Here is a 21,819-nt window from a genome sequence, read left to right as displayed (position 1 = left end):
GCTCTACTTCCTCCTCGAAATTTAATTTGGTCCTCATACAGGGGATGATCAGGGGGAGAGGGGTTCAAAGATGTTCGTACAGATACCGCAGGCGCAGAGGCTGTCCTCCAAATTGACTCAAAGTTAAGTGCACCTTAACAGGAGCTCTCATTCCTATGACAAGGCATCTGTTGTATGTTTTTTGTCCATTTAAGAAAAAGCTTTTGCACTTCTCTGGTCTGTAGAGAGGAAACTTTGTCTTGGGTTGTAATAGTAGTGCTATGTAGCTTTCCATCTCGAGCTGAGCCCACAGTTAGTTGACCTGTGGCTGAAAAACAAGTCCCTGGTGGATAGAGTTTCACTGCTTCACAGGCCTGTAGTTGGTGATCCGTGTCTAGAAGGGGGTTTTCCTACTCTTCCCTCCACAGGGGGACCTTTGAACAGAGGTGCTTTCAACATGCAGCGTTACTTGTCTGTTTGGAGAGAATATGCAAGCTCACAATATTATAGGAAAGTGAAAGTTATTGCTTATGGTCTCTTTAGAAACTAGATGCTGGTACTTACATTTGTAGTGATGCATGTCTGCGCTGTTGCGGTTAAAGGGATAGTTTACCCAAAAATGAAAATAATGTCATTAATGACTCACCCTCATGTCGTGCCAAACTCGTAAGACCTCCGTTTATCTTCTGAATACAGTTTAAGATGTTTTAGATTTAGTCCGAGAGCTTGTTGACCCGCCATTAAAAATCTACCTACGATACACATGTCCAGAAAGGTAATAAAAACATCATCAAAGTAATCCATGTGACATCAGTGGGTCACTTAGAATGTGTTGAAGCACTGAAAATACATTTTGGTCCAAAAATAACTCTTCCGCGTCCACTGGGTGACTCCAGTGACGTGGCTGACGTGTTATGTGGTGCGCCCTGGCTGTTTTGTTTTTTTGTGCGCCTGGGCTTTGTTTACAGTCTGAGGGAGACGCACGCTGTAACTTTGGAAAAAAAAACAGCACAAACATGTCTGAGGATAACACGTCATCGCGTCACTACAGTCACGTGACTTAAGTCTCGCGCATGCGCTTCACAACATACTTGGAAGAGAAGACAATGCTGAATAAAGTCGTATTTTTTGTTATTTTTGGACCAAAATGTATTTTTGTTGCTTCAACACATTCTAACTGACCCACTGATGTCACATGGACTACTTTGATTGTTTTTATTACTTTTCTGGACATGGACAGTACCGTACGTAGATTTTCGATGAGGGGTCAACAAGCTCTCGGACTAAATATAAAACATCTTAAACTGTGTCCCGAAGATGAACGGAGGTCTTACGAGTTTTGAACGACATGAGGGTGAGTCATTAATGACATTATATTTTTGAGTGAACTCTTTAATCTTTAAGAGTATAGTTTTTTTTATGTGTACACTAACGTACGCACACAGTCAAATGCACAACCTTGCAAAGTATTGTTTATTTACTCATACGTGTACACAGACATTTGACGAATGCGCATTGCGACAAAATGCAATGCATCTCCTGGGCAACATACTACATTCTCCTCTAGGTGCATACGCAACCAGTGTGTACAATGTATGCATGGTTTCAAAAATGCATAAAAAATGGACTGTACGTCGACCTTTAGTGCGTATGCAATTCCGGTTGGGGTTGCACTTTTCTCCATCCATAGTAATACAACGGCAATTTCTATAGCCTTTGTGTCATGTTAATGTTTCCAGTCCTTCCAAATGTTGTTCAGTCTCTACAAATGACATCAGTGGATCTCTTTACCACCATTTAAACACAGAGGCTGCTGTTTGACTCCATGTTTTTTTATGTAAGTGGAAGTAACTTTGTTGTTTTGTTTTTTAAGGTACCTCAATGCCATTCAGACCATGTGTCCACACATACTGCGCTATCTGACCACAGCTGTCATCACCAACAAGGACGTCCGCAAGCGTAGGCAGGTGCTAAAGGATTTGGTGAAAGTCATCCAGCAGGTATCAGACGCGACTTTAATCTTTTATTTATGTGATGCTTTTCTCGCCTCTATTTGCATGCTGGTTTTGCTTTGTGTTAATGTTGAATCCTAGTACTTTTGTATCATAAAACAATAAAAGAAATATCTTGTATCTTAAAATGTGAAAATAAGCCTGGTATTGACTAACAGATGAATGAAATGACAATGAGTCTCATTCACTAAGCATGCGTACGCACAAATTTGTTCATAAAATGTGCGTACAGACATTTTAACTTAGAAATCAGGATTCAACAGTTTCATACTGAAATTTCTTCTAAATGTTTGCAAAAACGTAAGAACAACTTAGACCACACGTGTGCAATAAACATGAGCCAGGAAAAAGAACCCTATGATAAATATCAGTGTTTTTTCTTGTTCATGATTATTGCGTATATGTGGTAGGGGTGGCACGGTTCACAAAACCCTCGGTTCGGTTCGTATCACGGTTCTATGGTCACGGTTCTCGGTTCAGTACGGTTCTTGTTGTTATTTTTTTTAACACTCCAGAAATTTATTATCTTATTAATGTCCAGAAATTTATTATCTTATTAATGTATTAATTATCCATAATTTAGGATACAGTATTAAAAAAAGTTATATCATGTAATCATGCACAAACTGAATTTGACTAAGCACATTATTGGGAACATCCCTGAGGAAAGCCAGGCGAGATTTTGAGACAGCGAGAGGGAAGACATTGATGATTTCAACATGCTTTTCATTTATTTGGCAAAAAAGAGAATGTGTATTGCCATCTACATGAACTTATGTGCCTTTTTAGCACACAAAGATAACTTGCCTTTATCAAAATGCCAACTTCAGTGTAGCTCTAAGATTTATCACTGAGAGGCTGCTTAAATACTGCAGAGAGAATATGTGAACGAGAGAGAAACATAACGTTTACACCTGTAATATTTAAATCCGTCTCTCTTGTCCACTTTTGACCATTTCTGTCCTGATTACTTTAAGGGGCAGTTTATGAAATAAGATCGCGCAACTTTCGCACGCTAGCAAAATGAAACTACGCGGAAATCAGCCGCTTTCGTTTTATCAACGAAAGGCTAAAAATAGCGCTGAATACGAAAAGACGTAAAACAGTGTTCATTACCTCAGATTAGATAAATGGTCGGAGAGAAGGCTGTCGTGTGTGGCTGTATCTATTGTTTTATTTCCGCTGTCATCATAGGTAACATGAAATAAAAAATGTTTCCACACACCAAACTTATACGACGCTGGCGCATCCTCCAACTGCGGGCCGACGACTTTTTCTCTCCCTCTTGCCATTTATACACGTAACATGACCGGCAGCACTCACTCTCCACACCAGTCACCTCTTCTTCCGCGCTATTCGCGAAAGGGGAACACGCTATCTGAGGTCACATACAGGGCATGAGGCTACATACATTGCGCATGCCTTGAACCGTACGACACACACGCGCTCCGAACCGAGACAAGCGAACCGAACGGTTCGGATTTTTTTCATGAACCGTGCCACCCCTAATATGTGGTCTAAGGGGCCAGTCACACCAAAAGCGCTTTAAACGCTTGCAAACGCAAGGCGCGACGCACTGCCTTTTTTTAAAAAAAAAAAACAAATGTGCGACGCGGCTTTTCATATTGCTAAGCAACCACCGAGTCAGCTGTCTTGTCAATCAAATATTGAAGCGTGAGCGCTCTTTTGCTGCTAACTGTCATATTAGCAGAAACTTTAAAAAGAGGACGCTTGCTCTGACCTTGTTTGAGGGTGAGAGGTGCACAAACACGCAGGAGAGAGTGAGCAGGTGGAGTCCGGTTCTTCAAAGCAACTGTAACCTTCCCTCACCACAACGTAAGGCCCGCCTCTCCCCTCATTCGATTGGACAATGGAAAGATGCGAATGACGTCGGGCGCTTCTCCCCTCTTAGCGCTCCTTCAAAAACGCATAAACAGCGCCCAAACGCGCCCTGCCCATAGAATATCATTCAAAAAAGGCGCCTGCAACTGCCATAAACGCTTTTGGTGTGACTGGCCCCTAAGTTGTTCTTACATTTTTGTATACATTTAAAAAATATATATAGTATGAAAGTTTTTGTGGAATCATGATAGGGGTGGCACGGTTCACAAAACCATCGGTTCGGTTCGTATCACGGTTCTATGGTCACGGTTCTCGGTTCAGTACGGTTCTTGTTGTTATTTTTTCTTTTAATTTTTAACACTCCAGAAATGTATTATCTTATTAATGTGTTAATTATCCATAATTTAGGATACAGTATTAAAAAAAGTTATATCATGTAATCATGCACAAACTGAATTTGACTTTAAGCACATTATTGGGAACATCCCTGAGGAAAGCCAGGCGAGATTTTGAGACAGCGAGAGGGAAGACATTGATGATTTCAACATGCTTTTCATTTATTTGGCAAAAAAGAGAATGTGTATTGCCATCTACATGAACTTATGTGCCTTTTAAGCACACAAAGATAACTTGCATTTATCAAAATGCCAACTTCAGTGTAGCTCTAAGATTTATTACTGAGAGGCTGCTTAAATACTGCAGAGAGTATATATGGACGAGAGAGAAACATAACGTTTATACCTGTTATATTTAAATCCGTCTCTTTTGTCCACTTTTGACTACTTCTGTCCTGATTACTTTAAGGGGCAGTTTATGAAATAAGATCGCGCAACTTTCACACGGTAGCAAAATGAAACTACGCGGAAATCAGCCGCTTTCGTTTTATCAATGAAAGGCTAAAAATAGCGCTGAATACGAAAAGACGTAAAACAGTGTTCATTACCTCAGATTAGATAAATGGTCGGAGAGAAGGCTGTTGTCGCGTGTGGCTGTTTTGAACACATTCAACCCATAGCCTGCAGTTCTATATATCTATATCATCATAGGTAACATGAAGTAAAAAATGTTTCCACACACCAAACTTATACGACGCTGGGGCATCCTCCAACTCCGGGCAGACTTCCTTTTCTCTCCCTCTTGCCATTTCTACATGTAACATGACCGGCAGCACTCACTCTCCACACCAGTCACCTCTTCTTTCGCGCTATTCGCGAAAGGGAAACACGCTATCTGGTGTCACATACAGGGCATGAGGCTACATTGCGCATGCCATGAACCGTTGAACCGTACGGCACACACGCGCTCCGAACCGAGACAAGCGAACCGGACGGTTCGGATTTTTTTCATGAACCGTGCCACCCCTAAATCATGATTTGTAAGTTAAAACGTCCCACATTTTACGTACGCAATTTGTGTGTACGCATGCTTGGTGAATAAGACCCATTGTTTTTTAACGTATAGGCTCTTTTTGCCAAGGTAATGTTTTTAATCAAATTTAACAGGTAAAGCTAAGCTGTAAGTTAATCAAACTGTGAAAAATAATTTTTAAATCCATTTAAATATGAACAGATTAAAGTCGTGTTGAGTTGAGAAACGTGTTATTATTTGTAAAAACAACATGGCCAAATGTGCCCACAGTTAAAAAAATACCCTCATATGTTTTTTGTATTTGTACTAACATAGCTGTATATTCGTAGACTGAGCCTTTGGCACTGTCACAGAACATCACACAACTGATTGGTTGGCCCGTTTCATTTTCCTTGATCCTATTGGCCTGCTGCTGCTCCTTTGATAACTGTTTAGTTCTCTGCTGGTCTCCCTGGCATCATTCACACCGGCCTTGCATGTAGTGACAGATGTTTTCAATGGGAGGTTACCATCACCAGATAAACACCTTTTTTTCAAAAGAGAACATACTTTTATTTGATGTTAATACATTCAGCACATTGCATGGGATCATATACCTCACTGCGTTTGTGGGAATGAATGAACGGGTGGTGTATATTGGCCTGAAAATAAAAGCTCGCGCTCTGCATCTCACTTTATCTAAATACCTCCTCGGGCTTTCTAAATCTTGAACCCATTAGATTTGATGAATGGTGCTGGACGGTCTTATTGTGGTGATCCGATGTCTCCGTGTCCAACAACAGTAGCTTCTTCAGAGATCAATGGCACTGAAATCCAAATAAGCGCATCTCCGCAGAGTTTGCGTAATCACTTAAACATGTGTCCCGAGGTGCGCACCGTTCTAACTGCATAACCGTTCCCTCTCATGGTTACTCAAGCATTCGTGGTATTTAGATCCAGGGAAGACCTGAAGACTATCACATATCGGAATGGGAATCGTCCCATCAGGGCCCCTGTAAGGGAACTGGAAGTCGTTCAGCTCTTGGGTGTTTATAGACATGGCACATTAGGCAGAGGTCGTGATCATTATTTTGTGCTTTGACTGAAAATAACCCTACGTACAGTAACAATAACACCCGCGTTTTTAAAGTGACAGTTCATTAAAATTCCAAATTTTATTTAGAGCAAACGCAGTTTGGAAACTGCTGGTGAGGCATATTACTTGGAGATTATTTATGCAGTTAACTTATCTTTTAAAAAATAAATGTTTAACAATTTTTCTTCATTTCTTTTTTTTTAGGAGTCATATACATACAAAGATCCTATCACCGAGTTTGTGGAGTGCCTGTATGTAAACTTTGACTTTGATAGTGCGCAGAAGAAGCTGAGAGAGTGTGAGGCGGTAAGTCCCAGCTGTTGTTACCTTTGTTTTTCAGCATGTCCATAAAAACATGACACACCTTCTTGTTTACAAACCAGAATGATTGCATTTTATCTTGTTTTTTCACAAGCACATGATTGAATTTTGACCATGACATCCCAGCTTCTCCTAACAGGGTCTATTAACTAAAGAGTTCAACATGACGATCATGTTCATATGACGTTGAGCTCATGCTTCTCTAATCGTCTGACCACAAAGAGCCTTTAACTTTGTAATTAGCATAGATGATGCCTCAGTTTCACTAATGATGACATCACACCCAATCTCTGACCTTTGATTGGTCTAAAGAGTCCTGAACTTTCCTGGATCTGGTGAAGGTCATCGGTGATGCTGCGTGTCATTTTTCGGCATCCACACAAACAGCCTCGCCTTCTGTTTTAGGCACAGAAAAGGGTCTCAAAGCTCGGGCTGTCCCTCGTGCCGTGGTGTCATGGGCAGCTGTGGAAGCGGGCCCCTCTCAAAGTCTCTGACTCACCATTTGTCATGTTTTTATGATAGCCAGTAATTGTCAGATCAGTGGGATGGTTAACAAGAAGTGCTTTTGGTGTGCAGGGGCGGACGTACAAGCTGGAAAGAGCTTTCTGCGGTACAGACAGGCCAATGATCTGTATTTTTCTTCGTGTTTATAAATGGTCTTCTATAATGGTCACTTCATCAGTTTTCACCCCTGCCCTGCTTTGTCATTCTTTCTGTTTTTACAGTTAAAGTGCCGACTTCTAGTGCCAACACGGCACTATAGGGAAGACAACAAAGTGAAAAAGCGGTTTTCGTTTTTTAAACCAGATACTTTTGCAAGATGGATAAATGTTCATTGCGTTAAAAGAGTGCCTTTTTTAATTTAATACAGTGATTTTTGGCAATTTATTTATTCAGTTTATTTTTCGCTTACTGTATACACTTTCTTTAAGTTTCTTTAAGTTATATATAGAGAGGGGTATGAGATTGGCAAAGGACCATGAGCTGGGAATCGAAATCGTGTAGCCGAAAGTGCGAAAGCACCACATGTCGGAGCGCTGCCCCTATACCATTCTTATGCAATGCTCTACCAGCATTGGTTCTCAAACTTTTAGACGTGCACCCCCTTGTGTAGGGTGTGGCCCCCCAAAGGAAATTCAAGACATAACATCTTTGAATATTAATTAAACAAAACATTAATTAATTTGATGTAGTGCTGTTGGTTGGTAACCTTATTTTTCGATGGTTTAATTACACAGAATTTATGATAAATTAAGATATTTTATAAAATCTCATAAAACCCTCTGGCACCATCTAACGCAGGGGTCTCCAAACTTTTTGTTAGCAAGGGCTACTATAATGGATAAAACAACCTGGAGGGCTAGTTTTTTGATATCCTCAAGTTTCCTGCGTCCCATGAGGCCTTGCGTCAAAAGTGGGCGTGTCTTCTGGTTCGAAGTAAACAAGCGGGACGCATAGCGGAATGTGACACTCATGCATTCATTCATTCATTAGTTGACAGTCACTAATGATATAGCGATCCAAACTTGCTAACAATGTGGGAACACAATCTCAACGAAATAAAAACTGGTGAAATAACATTACCTTTACCCTCTGCTGTAGATGGTTGGGTACGGGTTAAGGGCTGTTCACATTATAACGATATCTATAAAAAATATAGTTTTGAAAATCGTTTTATACTTCACACCATAACTATAAGGATAAAGATACAACGAACAATATCGTTGGGATCACTTTCTGAACAATTTTTCCCCATCTGATGAACGATAAACCATTGACAGCCAATCAGATTTATTCGTGCACTTGAAATGACAGTGGAAAAGCTCAATGCGGAGGTCTATCACATAAAATTACCTAAAAACACCTAACCTGTTCACTATATCACAAAAAAATATTGTTTAAAACCATCATTGTTTAAAATGTTAACATACATAAAGTAATAAATATTATAATTGAGGCTATTAAAATGTGCTTTGGTGGGCAACCTGGTGTTCGTGTAGATCAGCGGTTCTCAAAATAAGGGTCGGGTCCCCCTTGGGAGATGGTAGATCAGTGGTCTCCAACATCTCTCGTGGGGTCACCATGTTGGAGACCACTGATCTAGCGTCTCCCAAGGAGGACTTTTATTTTGAAAACCGCTGATCTACAGGAACACTTTGAGCGGTTTCCAGGACAGGGCTTATCTTAGACTAAAATGCACGTTTGAGCTGCTTTAATTTAAAAACACCTTGTCCTGTTACATTTTAACATATTTTGTTGACATTGATTTGTCGTGAGATGCACACCTGTAGTGTTTTTTGTAAAGTATGTTTTTAAAAACCTCTTAAATGATATTAATACGACGTAGTTCTGGATTAACCTAAACTCTGTCTGAGAAACCAGCACTTTATTTATAAAGAGATGCAAAAGGTATCATTTTGTTGTAGTAATACCCAAATTCATGTTGGACATCTATCTTAGAGATGATTCATTTGGTAAATATTTTTTCTCTTTAACATTTTGATTTTATCATCACAGTGCAGGAGTAGCATTTGATCGTTCTGCCACGTAATTATAAACAACATTGGCACAGCGCAGAGGTTCATTTGCCATCTAATCCCTGGAAAACATTACTTTTTACCATAAATTTGTTTGGTAAACTGCCACACAAACACTGTGGCCAATTCTTAAACTGCATGAAAAAGTATTTTTCTTCGAATGAGAGCGTATTTAGAAGTCTCTGCGTGATAAAAGCCAGAAATGGCCTGCAGGCGTATTGTTGGTTGCAGTAAACACATTACATTACAAGGATTCATCCCAAGCGTAATTAGCTTGAGTGCCTTTTGCCTTGTGTGCACTTATGTCGAAGCTCTTAAAAGTCATTCCTGCGCTCTAAATTATTATGAATTCAAAGACCAATCATGCTGCCCTTCGTCTGCCATTACTCTGAACTTTGTTTAGTAACAAGCTCCTTGTGTTAAATTGCAAGCTTTTTATAGAAGAGTGAAATAAAAAATAACCCAACGCAACGTTGAAATGGGAACCTTCCTGAAACAGTGACATGATTTATAAACATTTACTGCTTTAAGGGTGTCCATTTGATCGGGCCAGATGGTTTTCATTTTGAACGCTTATCGTCAGGGAGCGCAGAAAATGAGACCCAAATCACCAGGAGTCACGTTTTTCAGGCGGGCGGGACTTTGCAGGTCTAAACGATCAAGCCATTTGGGAGATCTCCATTACACTTTGCATGCTTGGAGGCCGGGTCTCGTAAAAGTAATTAGCACACCTGCATCTCTGAAATCTGTAAGAGCCTTCTGGCTGCCGGACTTCCAGAACCAGGCGTTGTTCTACGGCAAGAGCTCAGTCTAGGCACCGAGTAAACTGACGCTAATTAGTCGTGACCCTGATTATGAAAGCCTGAGGCATTATCAAGATCACAAGCTTACAAATAAGAGTTAAACTTTCTGGCATGTGAATATAACTGGTTAGGCTCAGATATACGTCAACTCTAAATGCTTACAAATCACAACACTACTTGAATGGAGAGCTTCGAAAATATGAGTTGCCTGTCTGCAGCCCAGGGCTTTTCCTGTTCAAGTCATCAGTGTGTCTGCTTACAGCTGCCTTTTAGTCATTTAAAACAAACATCTTTACTTTTAACTCATCCATTTCTTTTAACTAATTGGTTGTTAAGTGCTCTTTAGAAACAAGGCAGCTTGAGGCAATGTAAACTAAAATAGAAACAATATGGCACATTCATATGCATGACCAATTGGCAAATGAGCCACTTTTACTATGTTTAAAAGAAATTTAATTTGCCCTTTTTTTAAATGTAGCTTTTTATTTAATACTCTTTTCGCCAGCATTTTTTTAAAAAGTTGCCAGCATTTTTCATGATTTTCACAAAGTTTAATGTTTTCCAGAAAATGTTCTTAAAATATATAAACATACAAGATATCAAATTAAGAACAGACCCTCTGCTTTCAAAAAAACTTTCGTCCTACCTTGATTAGTTTTCTTTTTATCACCTCTCAAAGGTTTCTTTAAAAACACCAAATTTAGAGCATAGAGATAATTCCATTTTTGTGAAGGAATTTTGATAATCAAATTCAGAGCGATGATCAAAACATACATGGACATACAGCTGTTTGCCCTTGGGCGATACTTCCGGGTTTTATAAATTCCTGGTGGAAAATAGGGGTATTGCGGAAAGCCGGAAATTGACGACTTAACTTAATGATTTTTTTATTAAAGAGTTAAATATCAGTAAAGGACAGTAAATACATTTTTGTAAACTAGAAAAAGCTGCAGCCTGTAACTTTTGCCTCTCTATCGCCACCTCTGTTTAAAACATAAAATTGCAAGTTACTTTACGTACCGTATTTTTCAGACTATAAGCCGCGTTTTATTTTCATAACTTGGCTGGTGCTGTGTCTTATAGTCAGGTGCACCTTGTAAGTCAATATGAATTAATTTAGACATTTATGAGGCATTTATTTATTTATGTAATTCAATGGATTCAGTGATGCGGAATGACGAGTCTGCGAACTTCACGCTCGTTGGCTTGTTCGGTTAATTTAGAGTTTTCAACCTTCCAGTTAAGTTCTGTATGCTATGGTTTATCGTTTAAATAACTGATAATATTACTTTAACGTACAGACATCTATTCAGCCTGCTGTTCTGTCTGCTATTGTTTAGTTGAACAACTTGCCTTTCCAGATTAAATGTCTGTTATGCGGCTTGGATTTTGTGAAAGAATTTTCTAAATAAACGCGTAGTCCACTGCGACTTATATATGTTATTTCGTCTTAATGTGGCTTATAGTCCGGAAAATACGGTACTCACATTTACGTATACAGACCCTTTTAGTGCCGGCGTTAAGTTACATCATGGCGCTAGCTGGAGGCAAAACAAAAGGAAAACTAAAAGCGGCCAATACAAACCAGCACAGTGTCCGCTACACAAGGAACGCATGTGTTATCTTGTGATATCGGGTGCAAGAATCGACAAAGTACAGGCTCCAATTAAAAAATGTATTGCGTACCTGCTGCTACTGCCAGGCAAAGAAAACCAACGATCGCTTTGGTTAAACGCAGGTTTTGAATGCTATCTAATTTTTAATTTTTGTTTATTTAGAACCAAAAAAAGTTATGGATTGCAGCTTTACATGAACATATATTAATGAAACCTGAGATTTTTATGATGTTACATTTCCACCATAATAGACGAGATAAATCAACTAGGTAAAAAGTAACTGCTGTTTACAAGCAATTACTTTGCATAAAAGCAGTTCGCATGGCTCCAGAGGTCTGTAGGCGTCTGAGTCCAACTGGACACAGTCCTGTGAATCTGTAGAGATTTACCGCATAGACATTCTAGGTTTTTCCTCAAGCTGTGGATCATCACATTGCTTATTTTGCATCGTGATTACCTTATCATGCTTATGCAGTCAGCTTGTATAATTTGTCCTCCTTTAGTTGATCCATCTCAGCGGAGAGGGGCTATTTGCACAATGGTTTGGGTTCATAATAGGGTATGCATTGCATTAAACACAGACCCAACCTTATATAGTCCTGTTTTCCATCTTTGTAAGACTGGAGGAAAAAACAAAGAAAACTGCACTTGAAATTCCAGTAAGTGGAACTTAAATTGATGGGTTTTTTGTACTTTGAAATTGTTGTAGCCCTGTTCTCCCTCCAAAAAACCTCAACAGTAATTATGGCTCTCAAGTGAACCGTTATCAGGTTAAGATAAGTCGTTGTCAATGATAAAATGTGTGTTGGCTGATAGGGCCGTGGCCATGTAGTTGGGATTTCTTGAAGCAGAACCTCGCAGATAGTAGCTCTCAAAGCCTAAGCAAACAAAGAGGGGTCCGCGAGCGCGCAAGACGACGAACGAGGACTTCACATGAACCGTTTAGGAACGGCAGGGGCTCGCACATGTCTTCAACTGTGTGGAATGCACAGAGCTATTTGCTTTTTGAATTTGCTCCATGTGAGAGCAACATAAAGGCACGACAGCTTTTCGGCAGGATGGAGGTTTGTATACGGCGCATACGTGTCTGAGATTGATCGTAGATGGTAGTTGAGACATTTGAAAGCCAGTGGCACTGTAAATTGGTTCCACAGCCACAACCACGCGGACCCTGCGGCAATGGGCAAGACAAATGGTTATAAGTCACAGCCATTGCGGTGGGTTCAGGGGCTGGCTCTGTTCCTGCTTCATTTCATGTGGGGATGTGGAATTCCAAGATCTGCGGTTAGATCGGAGTGCAATGAATGACCCCAGTAGTTTTTATTTCCAGATAGGGATTTTCTCTTATAAGGATATGTCTTATATGCGTCAGCTATAGGACACACTTGGCTCCTGCTGCTATGGATTCGTTTCAATTATTCGTTGGAATTCTATTTACATTTTTCCCACTTTTGGCTTTTTTAGCCCTGCCATTATTCTGCAACCTGTTACTGTAAGAGATCTCGGACGAAGCAGAACTGTTTTTATTTCAGCTCCGAGTTTATATTAACTGCGTGTTGTGCTTTTTAGCCGCAGACGTCTCTGTACACCACTAAATGTTTGAACAGTTAATCCCTGTTTCTAAAACATGCAGTGAATGATGTGTAATGTAATTGTTTCAATCTCTTAAAGGTGCTGGTGAATGACTTTTTCTTGGTGGCGTGCCTCGAGGACTTTATCGAAAACGCTCGTCTGTTCATCTTCGAGACCTTCTGCAGAATTCACCAGTGCATCAGTATAAGGTAAATGTTTAGAGATTGGTTCCCCAAGGTACAAAATTAATACATTTTAATGTAAGGAAATGGAGCCATCTCCAACTACAAACTTTCTTGTTTTGAATTTGCTGCTTCATATGACAAAGCACCGAAATGCTATATAAAAGAGACAAATTGAAATGATAAACAAAAGAAGGTAGCAGGTCTGAAAATCTGTCCACAATGTGGGATTGCTTCCTGTTTCCTCTTCCATTCCCACTTCGCTCTGATAAGTTTTTATTACTAGTGTGCTGGAGGAAGCGTGTCCATAGACAGGCTGCCAGCGCCTTAATCTCACACATGCAGACACGCATTGCGAACCAGACATCCCAGGCACATCCACCCATCTGTTTTGAAGCATATCTAAAGGGTCTACATATTAGCCCACAGGAGGATATTAATGGCTGGGCTCCGGCTGTGGCTGTATAGGGCAAATTCGTCTCCTTTAAGTGCTTTTGAAATAGTTTTTTATCTTATTGTCTGCAGCGTCTTGTCACGTCCTCATTAGGACTGAATTGTAGTAATTTATGTTTGTGCTGAGCTGCTTCGAGTGTAACAGAGGCCAGTGCACCTAAATTAAATTTAGTAAGCAGAATAGTTTAGGTAAACTTTTAGTTTAGATTCATTGCTCCGCACTGGTCAAATAAACTCTAGTAGACTTCCCAGTTGAATGCGACAGGTGTTTTATTACCACTTTACTCTTGTTACGCTTTTATTACCCCTTTTACGGTATTTATATGGCATCGTAGGCTTCCAGAGAAGACACGCGATGCTTTCAGTCCCCAATATTTTCCATTGGTGAAAAAGAAGCGGTCTGTATGGAAAGGGCGGTTTGGGCGGGTGTCACTGGTTTGCCTCTGCCTGGTTCCTATTAGCCTTCCGCTGACAGAGTATAGAGCAAAGGGGCCGCGTTGCCCTCCCGCCTGTTTAATGAGCTTTCATAACTAGTAGTCTTCGAGCATCTGTCCTGCATTCTTTTTCCAGAAAGCACTTGACAGCAACTTGAGGTCTGCTAACAGGTTGCATCTACCTTGGGAGATTTATGACATCCTGGAAGTCCCAAACGATTCTGACCGACACAATAGTATATACCACGTTTGATGAAAGCCTTAGTGTATCGACGTCTTTCTTTCATTGGCATTTAAAAAAAAAGCATCTGCAAATATGTAGTCACGAGATTTGAAATCTGTTGTTTTTTTCTAAGAAGTGCAACCAGAGGTTTGCACACTATTTCCACGCTTCATTGTACAGCCTAATTGCTCTCCGTATTTTCTGTGCTGTATAAAACCAAGAAGAGTCGTAGTCAAGGTTGAAACATGGAATGCGATCAGGCTCGGTCCCAAACTTCAGTTGCAGATAGTCTGGGATTGATTTGGAGTTCTGGCTCTCTTAGGCAGCTCCGTTGCAATTGAATCCATTTTCTTGTCAGACGCCGCAAAGGTAATGCCGAACTAGGAAACCCAATTGTGATTGCAGTTTATCTGTTCATGTTAGTAGCTTATAACAGTGGCCTGAATTACATATGTCTCCTAAATTAAATTATAGGGGACTGGGGAGAAAAATCCGTTTTTGATGAGTGCATGTCATTGATACAGTTTGCAGACGCTCATTGCATTTACTTGTGGGATGAAATAAATATTATGGCAATTTTGCAATGGTTTTGTTATGGTTATAGCTGTTGGCCATGTGGGTGGGCGAAGATTTTTGCTTTTAGCCGCATTTACCCAAAGACCACAACAACAAATGACACTAGGCAGTTTGAAATTTCATTTTATGACCTCCACTTATAGACCAAAATGAACTGTTTGCCACACTGTCTGTGAATTAAGAAAATCTACAAGCCATACACAGGGTTACCACGGGTCCTTGAAATTGTGTGAATATGGGGAAAAATATTCAAGGCCCTAAGAAGTTTTTGAAAATATACATACATGGAATACGGGTCATTGAAAGTTCTTGAATATAATTTATGCAAGAAGTTTTCTGGAAAAAAATCCATATTATTCCCTGTGTAGTGTAGGATAATATCATAAAAATTTTAGACTTTTTAAGCACACGTGCTAAACTGTTCCCTTTAAATGCTAACATCTTCTGTATGCGAATGTTGATTCATACCAAAATGCTTTTTTGCATGGTTGTGTTTGATACATGAAAGCATCTCGAGTTATGTATGTTACTGTTGTTCCCTGAGAAGGGAACGAGGCGCTGCGTCTCCCTTGCCATACTTCCTGCATCCCTGTAACGCCGTCTTTGGCAATATTTCAGATAGCGATATACTTCCTGGCTCCCGCGTCACCCTGTCTTTGTTGTTAAGCTTCACCATTGGTTGAATTTGATATACACATTCAAACGCACTTACCCCTGAAGGCGTCCCCAAAGTGTCACTGCAGTGACGCAGCGCGAGTTCCCTCGAAAGGGAACTGTAACAATGTGTCTTAAAAGGTAACACGATGTAACCGTGCTCTCACTTGAAATGTGTCCCCACATTAGTCCTTGAATTTGAGGGTATTGGACCTGGAAAGTCCTTGAAAGATCCTTAAATTTGAGGTTAACTAAGGTCTGTTTTTTACGTGCAATTTATGCAGACCCTCGTGTACATTGTAAAAAAAATTACTATACTTCACGCTAGTTAATGCTCTAATTTTGTCATTTTCTCGATAAAACCACACCTGTAATAAAAACAGGTTTTGGGACATAGACAATATTGTTAGGCTTTCTTTAGGGGTGCTCCGATATATCGGCTGATGATGCTTGCTATGCTTCTCAATGAAATACGGTGTAATGTCTCTACATACAAAAGCAGAGGGCGCTGTCTTGCAGAAACTCAATATACGCTGTAGACGAAGAACCATACACGCGCAGCTATGACACGCAGCTCCAGGATATGGCATAATGATATATTTATATTGCTGTTCTTCAAACCTTGTCAGGTATTTTCATGATAATAACAAATACGTATAGTGATTGTTTGACAAGTGTTGCTTTTTCAAATGCATGTTGTAAACGACTCAAACTAACGGTGATTTCAGATCGATAAGGACTTACTGATCAAAAGCCGTAGTACATGAAATAGCTGTGAATAATATCGGCTGCGCGATTCAGAATAGTTATTGCAATGTATTATTGGTGAACACCTAGCTTTCTTTGTATGGGAATGTTTAACAAATCATTTGTGACCCAGCTAAACTCATTTTTTGGTCATGTACTGTTTTCTACATATAATCATCCTACATAATGTAAAGAACATTCAGTGAAAAATAACCTTCATATCTTTAGTATTTACTGAGTAAGGTCATGTCAAAGATAAAGCTTGAATTCAAACTTTGTTGCTTCTCATGTCATCATTAGATTATTAGACTTAAACCTGGATTTCACAGACAGGGCCACATTTACTATGATAAAGGATTTCTTTAAAGTATGTCAGCTCCTCGTAAACACACTCCTCATCTAGAATTCACAGTCATCCTCTTAAGTGTATGACTCCTGATGGCTCCTGGTGTGAGGCCAGTTGCCCCTCTCCCTTAGGCCTGGAATCGGAATTGGATAAATCAACTTTGAGGAGCCCGGTGCATGTAAGGGGTCGAAGTGAAAATGATCCTTACCCTCCACCCCCCAACCCCAAAGGACCAGGTTTTCGTCTGTGTAAAACGAGACTGCAGCGAGGGGAGTCAAGTAGCTTGGCTTAAACCGCCCTGTCAGCCACTTATGGTCGAGTGGCTCATTTACACAGCCCCAATTATTTCTTTCAGTCTTTGTATATTTTTTGTTTCACTTTAGACTTTCATTTATATCTCTGGGACGTGCTTATGAGTGGGGGGGGGGGGATTTTTTTCCCCCTCTTCCTTTTCAAGTCAAATTTCTTCTGGATGAAATTAGATTAGTGCGCGTGGGCCTTTTCATTGCGCCGAGGCAGTGGTTGACCTTGGTCTCTGGTTTAGCTTGTCCAGAGGGTCCGCTCCTCTTAGACGAAACGTGATCTTATTTGTTTTGAGTCGATCTTTGACTCTAGCTTGACTGACATGTGTCGCCACTTAATCAAATGGGTGAAATTATATTGTGTCAGTCAGGTCAGTGAGTGCTGAGGTTAACCAAGTTTATTATAGTTATTTTATCGATCGTGATTCTCTTTTAATACCAGCAGTTGAAGTCTGGGATGTTTATTTGTTTCAGTCTTTCTCCATGTCAAAAAAAAATGGGTCTAGACCTCTGCCGCTTCTGGTCTGGATTGGATGTGCAGCTTTCTAAACTTCCCAGTGCTTTAATTGGTTTCCTGTTCATTTTCAGCTGTAATTGTTCATCAGCGCACACAGTTTGCTTTGCCGAATACTCTGGGGCTGCCGAAGAGCTTGGATTTCATGTCCCTGCTTTAACCCCTGGAGTCGACAGGCATTTCATTCTCCCGTACCAAGTGTCACTGCTTGATGTTGGACATGTGTTAACCATCACCAACTTGGAACTTCAGATGTGACAACCGGCACATTCATTGGCGGTTAGCTCTTAAATAATGAGCTTTATGACTAATCTACCCTGTCACGCATCATTTTCTAAGGGTTTCACTGGGAGTGAAATGATATAAGCTGTCATCTCTGCATGTCTCCAGACTCGTACTGTTGCCTCGGTGGGTGATTGAGTTAACCTTTCGCTGTTAGTTGTTGGAACCCGGTGTTTGCTTTAGGAGCAGAATTGGACAAGAGTCTTTTATTCTAACTAGCATTCGCCAAAATGATCTGGTAAAATGCGCTAGCAGTTGTAGTAATATTTCAGATCAAAGAATGCTAGAACCCCTCAGTGACACATTCATGTAGTGACCAATCAAAGATCAGAGGAGACATCTGGCTTTAATTTTTGGATGGTGGATCCAAAATGCTACTGAATTGTCCACGAATTTGTAATGCAAACGTATTTATTTTTGTGAGTATAGTGCATCATTACTTAGCGCCCCATATTCATGGATGCACAATGATGTAATCATATTCCCTTTTATTATGGCTTTCTACTGCAATTAGCATCATGGCTTTGATTACATAATGCAAGTCATCTGTCACTCCTTAACAGACTTCTAAATGTTTAGGTATGACAGCAACCCATTATCATCCAGCACTTTCGATCAGCACTTTAAACACAAACCCCTCGCTGGTTACAATTTTCACGTAATACCATCAGTGTATATAATGTTCTCTCTACCTTAGTTTGCCCTAATGGACTCTGTTTTCCTTGCAGCATGCTGGCGGATAAGCTGAATATGACTCCCGAGGATGCGGAAAGATGGATCGTGAACCTCATTCGCAACGCCAGGCTAGACGCCAAGATCGACTCCAAACTGGTGAGAGACTCATTTTATTTCACTCCCGTTTCTTTGCCTCCCTCCTCGAATAGCACGATTGATAGACGCTGCGTTAGTGTCCTTCAATTAGTCCGAAAATCAAATTCGGCCTCTTTTGTGTCGGGATTAGGTTCTGCTTTAATGGAGAAAGTCGGGACAATCAATTACATCAGTAATTCTGCCTTGTGCTGTACGGCAAACTTGTGCATTCTCACCGTATTATACCTCGAGGGTAAATGGACTGTGTCATTATTAGGAACGCTGCATGTCACGACACCCTGTTTGAAAAACAAGCCCTCTGATCTCACAAATCACATGGCATTTTACGGCAACAATGACCTAGAATTAGCTTCGGTATGTTTTTAGCTGACCATGGGAAGACTGTATGTACTGTATATACTGTGTGGTGTGTGGGAACCGGAAAGGATTTGTGTCCCAACCTTTTCTTCTGTTCTTTGGCAGGGTCATGTTGTGATGGGCAACAATGCCGTTTCGCCATACCAGCAGGTGATCGAGAAAACCAAGAGCCTTTCGTTCCGCAGTCAAATGCTGGCCATGAACATCGAGAAGAAGCTGAGCAACGCTAACAGGAATGAGGTCAGAGCATCTCTTATCTACCGCTTTTATCCTCATCCCTGTAGTTTACACAAACAAATGATCTATCCCGAGCGAGTCCTGAAGAATGTCGAATGGCAATCAACCCTTTTATATTGTTAAACTTGCTCTTGCCGGTTTACGCGGAGCGGACGCTTTCATCATGGTGTTTTTCTTCAAAGGCCTAATGACAAGGTAGCACAGCCCAGCCATAAAGAAGAGGGTCTGAGTCCAGTGACTCAGCTCAGTAGAGTAAATAACGCTCGCACACAATCGCACCCTTGCTCGCCAGCGTCTATGGAGTTCCCTGCATTTAGGAGTCACCGCAGATGTTTTGCTCGGGGTCCAGTCGGTATCTGTTTGATCTTGCCACACTGATTGGCCCACTGAGACGTGCTACCAGAACGTACATGCTACGACTTTAAAAGACAGTAAATTTTAAAATGAGATTGTGTCTTTTAAGTGCCTGTATTCTTTAAAGCACATAATTACGTACATGCAAACCAAATAGTTGGAAAACTGTCCCACACAATCCCATATTTTAACATGAACTTGTACTTAAACTAAAATGCATTTGGGTGATTCTCATGAAATCCAGATTTAGAAGGTGTCCAGCATCAGCCCTTGAAGCCAATTTGCACATATGAAGCACATATAAGATTAAGGTCTGAACTTACTATAACCATTATTTTTAGAGGATTTAAAAATATTTCCTATATAATTATTTACAATTTTTAGATTATCTAATCAATAAGTATCATTACCGCAACATGATATTACATTAAATATATGCATTTAAAAATTCATGTTTCGGTAATGAGAACTAAAAAGTTGTCTAGGTACTATGACAAACTAAATTTTATTTACAATTTTTAGTTTATCTTATCAAAAAGTATCATTACCGCAACATGATATTACATGAAATTTTAATTGCATTTATTCAATGTTTCGGAGAACTAAAAAGTTGTCTAGGTACTATGACAAACAAAATTTTTATTTCTATCTGGAGAGAAAAAACAAGAACTGCTTACCTGGTAGCCATCTTGAGTATCACAGTCAATTATGTCCCTTCCAACAATTTTTTTTGAAAATGTTAGTTTTTTTAGGGCTAAACAATGATTGAAAATTGTTGCGGAGGATGAGAAAATTGTTCTTGGACACATTTATATTCCTAATTATTGTCTCTACATTTAGTAATGATCACCAAATACCACATGTTTCTTTACTGTAAATGTTTATAGTATAACATGAACTGAAGCTTTTTATTTTTTAGAATTATTTACATTTTTTAGATTATCATTATTAAAATTATCATTACCGAAACATGATATTACATTAAATATATGCATTTAAAAAGTCATGTTTCGGTAATGAGAACTAAAAAGTTGTCTATGTACTATGACAAATAAAATTGTTAACTTTTATCTGGAGAAATAAAACAAGAACTGCTTACCTGGAAGCCATCTTGAGGGCTTAAACAATGATTAAAAATTGTTGCGGAGGATGAGAAAATTAGTCTTGGACACATATATTCATAATTATTGTCTCTACATTTACCAATTATCACCAAATACCACATGTTTCTTTACTGTAAATGTTAATAACATGCACTGAAGCTTTTTATTTTTAGATTTTTTAATTATAAATATTTCCATGTCAAAGAACCCAAATCCAGTCATACCCACGTTGCGGTAATAAAAAATTTCCCCTTAAATGTGGAAAAAACAACCAAATTGTTTTGTGTGATGTCATTTGAAATCACGTGCAAAATAGTACATGAAGAGATGTTTTACTTTATCAAAATGTTTTATGACACCTCATAAGTCTAATTTCGCCAGAATCACCCATTTTTGTCTCTATGGCTGCCATATATAATGTTTAGTTGACTATGTTAAAGTCACCTGCTGTTACTCTATGTTTGTGTTGGTTAATAACACCTCTGGCTTTCTTTTCTCTCTATTCAGACCCCAAACTGGGCAGGTCAAGAAACTGGCTTTTGAGTGGCGTTTTGTGGACCGTACACTTCCATCTCGCTTTCCAGCGTTCCCATACTGCGGCTGAACTCGCTGCTTGCTCCGTTTCTTGTCCTTCAAAGGAGAGAGCGAGAGAAAGGGAGAGAGCAAGAGATCTTGTTTTTGCACTTGGGTTCAACGCATCTGGTATTAAATAAAAAACCCTTACAAAACCATTTTCACCTCATGCTTGCATTTTATTTCTGGACATTACAAATGATGGTTGAGGGTTTAAGTGGTTGTGATCTTTAGCGTAACAGATGAAGTTTTAATGTGGTCTGAGTCACTGAGTGGGACGGGGGTTTGACTCTGTGTTTTTGCGTGGCTGCACATGTATGCGCCGTAATGATGAACGAGTGTTTAGACTGCCGGGTTTACGGCGCTGTTATGTAGCGGACCGGGGAGGTTTAAGCGGAGAGGGCACGGAAAGGTGATCGCTCCGGCGCATCCACAGAACGCTCCTCGCCTCTGACGTTCGCTCTGTCTCTCCATCTCATCTTTTGTCTGTAACACCTACATTGTCAGTATCTTTAGTTTTAAACGT

General features: G+C 39.9%; 1 protein-coding gene across 1 annotated transcript in view; it reads left to right on the top strand.

Moving 5' to 3' along the window:
• Positions 1-21,451, top strand: part of eif3ea (eukaryotic translation initiation factor 3, subunit E, a) — a 51,389-nt gene extending 29,938 nt beyond the window's left edge. Inside the window, exons 8-13 of the mRNA XM_055210844.2 lie at positions 1,853-1,979; positions 6,481-6,582; positions 13,225-13,334; positions 18,567-18,669; positions 19,132-19,266; positions 21,228-21,451. Coding sequence (XP_055066819.1) covers positions 1,853-1,979; positions 6,481-6,582; positions 13,225-13,334; positions 18,567-18,669; positions 19,132-19,266; positions 21,228-21,263 — 613 coding nt within the window. The 3' untranslated portion in view covers positions 21,264-21,451. The remainder of the gene's footprint in view (positions 1-1,852; positions 1,980-6,480; positions 6,583-13,224; positions 13,335-18,566; positions 18,670-19,131; positions 19,267-21,227) is intronic.
• The last annotated feature ends 368 nt before the right edge of the window (positions 21,452-21,819 follow it).

The sequence above is a fragment of the Misgurnus anguillicaudatus genome, chromosome 10 (genome assembly GCF_027580225.2).
Source record: "Misgurnus anguillicaudatus chromosome 10, ASM2758022v2, whole genome shotgun sequence".
Classification (NCBI taxonomy): domain Eukaryota; kingdom Metazoa; phylum Chordata; class Actinopteri; order Cypriniformes; family Cobitidae; genus Misgurnus; species Misgurnus anguillicaudatus.
Note: the sequence above shows the minus strand (reverse complement) of the source record. Positions and strands in the feature narration are given on the sequence as shown.